This window comes from Megalobrama amblycephala, linkage group LG2 (assembly GCF_018812025.1).
Source record: "Megalobrama amblycephala isolate DHTTF-2021 linkage group LG2, ASM1881202v1, whole genome shotgun sequence".
Taxonomy (NCBI): Eukaryota; Metazoa; Chordata; class Actinopteri; order Cypriniformes; family Xenocyprididae; genus Megalobrama; species Megalobrama amblycephala.
Window position 1 is genome coordinate 25,389,669 of NC_063045.1, and position 3,812 is coordinate 25,393,480.

Here is a 3,812-nt window from a genome sequence, read left to right on the forward strand (position 1 = left end):
GTTTTTATTACCTTTCTGGACATGGACAGTATACCGTACATGCATTTTCAATGGAGGGACAGAAAGCTCTCGGACTAAATCTAAAATATCTTAAACTGTGTTCCGAAGATGAACGGAGGTATTACGGGTTTGGAACGACATGAGGGTGAGTCATTAATGACATAATTTTCATTTTTGGGTGAACTAACCCTTTAACTATGGGTGGTGAGTCAGTATTATCTAACCCTAGTGTCTAGCTCCTTAGCTGGTATATGTACAAGGGCAAAACAGAAGCAAAGTGGTGTGGTATGCAGATTTCAATGTGTATAGTCCATTATGGGGGGGATCACTCACAGATTTAAATGGAAGGGTAATTGAAGATGTGATAGAGGAAATAGATTTGGTTTGTATGAATGACGGAGGAAGCATCCCTAAACCTACCCTTAGTGATTTATAGTGCATACACACTTTATGAGCACATGTGTTCCCTGGGATCGAACCAACGATCACATGATCACATCATTGCATATTGTTATTGCAATGCTCTACCAATTGAGCTACGCGAAACCCGGAACATGACGCAGATAAAAGGGAACAATGCATTAAAATTAAAGTGTCCTGTTGTCGAAAGGGGCGCAATTTTAGCAAACACTCCTATGGGTCGTATTTCATGAATTAAAATGAAAGTGTCCCGTTATCAATAGGGGCGCCACTCTAGTAAACACTCCTATGGGTCATATTTCAGGGAAGTGACAAATGACCTACAGTATATGGTCGTATTGGTTGGAGAACATGTTGCTCCTTGCCTCCTTTGCCAGATATAACATGACACTAATCTATGACTGTTGTAATAATTTTGTTAAACAGATGAAAAAAATGACATTTTGAAAATATCAGCAGTTATCAGCAGTTGTTATTTTCTTGTTCATTAGGTTATGTTTGTGAGTTTCACCTCACCTCTTGCAGTTGCAAAATGGTGGCTCTACTGTGTGACAGAGTAAACCATGCTTACCCACCAAACCTTCGTCACTTAGCAGAAACTATTAACTCTTTTCTTGTTTCACAGTGTTTCTAGACACAGCAACCCAGTCTCATGAGGATTCGTAATAATTTGTACGAGATCATACAAATTCAAACCTAAACCTGACCATGGTTGTAATATGGAAAAACTGTATAACTATAGAATATTTAGGAAAATCTTAGTCATACTTTATAATATCACACAATTTTAGCATCTTGTACAAATTATTGCGTTGGATATATGTGACAAATAGGTTTGCTGATGTTACTGCAATTATCTGGAAATTTACTGTCATGTTTAACTTGGTTAGTAAAGTAATGGTGGTGGTGGGGCGTTAAGTGTTGAAAAAAAGTATTTACAATGTGGTCAGAGCAAACTTGACTTCCTCTTCTGTCTGGTTCAGAGCTGCAGTAGACTTCATCATAAATGTGTGGAAGGAACCAGGTTTCATTAGATTCAATGATTTTATTCATCCAGGAACATGAAGATCATTCAGCTTCAGCTCTGTGAGTTTATAACATATGAATATGTTTGTGTATATTTATGTTAAAGGTTCACAATAGTTTTAAGCATCTAATTAAAACATTTTAAATTAATTTGTGATACATGTTTATTTATTTTTATCTTATAGATGTATTAATCTGTTGTCGAGCTGCAGCAGCAAATCAACTAACTGATTTGGGATCAAATGTGACCATAAACTGTGATCTTGATGATAATGAGATTTATTGGATTTTACTGAAAACACCAGATCCTCCAACAGTGATTCTACGATCAACCTCAGTTCCAACAGCACCTTTTTACTCAAACAAAACATTCAGAAACAAATATTCACTGCAATTTAAACATCTGGTTATAAATAATGTCACGGCTGATGAATTAGGAGTTTATTACTGTATGAACACACGCACACCTCTAAAACTCAGCAACAGCACCAGACTGTACATCGCCGGTGAGTTCATTTGCTAATCCATATTGATGATAAATATTTTCTCTTATTTATTTATACATTTGTAATTCACTACAGTTTTTGGAGCACCTATAAAAACATTACTAAAGCACTCAATTGTAGCTCCACAAAAGTTGAATATGTTATAGATATTTACCTCGGTTCTACAAAATTGCAGTCATTGTGCTCCAGACTATTAGCAGTTGTCACTATAACAGATTATGAACACTTTCTTTTCAGAACCAATTCAATTAACTGAGTCAACTGAGTGTCACAATCATACAGTGGTGGAGTGTATTGATCAGAATCAGACACAATGGCAGATTATCATCACAATATCTGGTCTGATGAACGGGCTTCTGGTCATCGTGGTTATCGTTGGTGAGTTATCAATATGCTGTTCTCCATAGGCAGCTGAAGTTAAATAGTGCAAGTTCTTTATTTAGGCTTTTAACTTATTTTTGGCATTTATATACATTGAATCTGAATTCACTGTTTTACCATTTTTAGGACTAGTAAAGGATTTTGTTGGAAACAGAAGGTCCACAGAACACTCACAACATCTCAACACTGATCTACAGCAGTCACACGTTATAGAAGAGCATCAGGACCAGTTTCAGGTATGAATTTATTAATGAAGCTCTTGATAATATTGTAAGATTCTTGCTTATCTTTCATTTGTTTGATAAAATAATAACTTTGATCCATGTTGATACGGTTTATATTGTTTTCTTCACTGCTCTTTCAGTATGCTGAGGTGGATTTTTCCAAGCTACGTAGAAACTTTCTGTTCAGCCAAGTCACCTATGCTGTACTAAAGCCGGTAAAATCATGAACTTATGCGTATGATGGGCTACTTATTTTGATCACTGTTTCTTGAATTTCTAACCACAAACTGTTTGGCAGCTCTCAGCAAAGCATGCTGGGGATCCGCTGAAAAGTTTAAAAAAAAAAACTAAAACAATCAGTTAAAATGGACTAAACAATGTGATTTGATTTATCACTGCATCAGTTATTTTGTACAAAAAAGCAAACGGCATCAGTTAACTGACCAAAGGTTTAACTTCTAGGGAGTTTAAACAGCTGGTGGGATTATTGAAAAAAAAAATGTGCTGACAAATGTATATTTTCTGTGTAGAAAAACATTGTCCTTATATTTTAAACATACTCTATTATTTTAAACTGATACTAAAAAAAAACAACAAAAAAAAAACAATATGAATATCGTGTTTTCACACTTGGTCCTTTTCAGGGGTCTGAACATGGTTCATGTGATTTTTGGCCCATATGTGAACACTCCAAACGATCTTAGACCCTTTAAAAATGAACCAAACGAGACCTTCTCCGGAGGTGAAAAAAAAATTGATTATTCCATTCACGAATTCCAGTGTTGTTTGGCCATCAGATGCCTCCATACAAATCGGCTGTTCATCATGGCTGCTTCTTTTCTCAGATCTCTACAATTTGTTCACAATACACTTGTTTACTGTAATTTCAACTGCTTCCAAACTGTGTAGGAGAGATGCGGCTGCGCGCCTTGCCAGTTTTAACATTTTTTGATATACGGTTTTACAAGTGCACACACTTTTGGTGCATGTGTAAAAAAAAAAAAAAAAAAGCCGTCACAGCACATGTACTACACTAAAGAACTTATATTGACTAAACTGAATTATTTGTAGTGTCTTATTGTGTTTAAAGTGCCAAAACACACAAGGTACAGATAAACAGTTGGTTTGGTATAAAGTGAATGTAATCATCTGGAAGAAATCATGTATGTTCAGTATATTCATTATTGGATCCATGCATTACTGTACTTCTTAAAGTGACAGCAGCTTAAAATAAGAATCAGTAGAATCAATATAC

General features: G+C 35.4%; 1 protein-coding gene across 1 annotated transcript; it reads left to right on the top strand.

Moving 5' to 3' along the window:
• The first annotated feature begins 820 nt into the window (after positions 1-820).
• LOC125262858 lies at positions 821-3,542 on the top strand. Its single transcript, XM_048181706.1, has 5 exons — positions 821-1,506; positions 1,632-1,952; positions 2,190-2,330; positions 2,460-2,569; positions 2,698-3,542. Exons 1-5 carry the CDS (start codon positions 1,482-1,484, stop codon positions 2,782-2,784), a joined length of 684 nt encoding a protein of 227 aa, XP_048037663.1. The 5' UTR covers positions 821-1,481; the 3' UTR covers positions 2,785-3,542.
• The last annotated feature ends 270 nt before the right edge of the window (positions 3,543-3,812 follow it).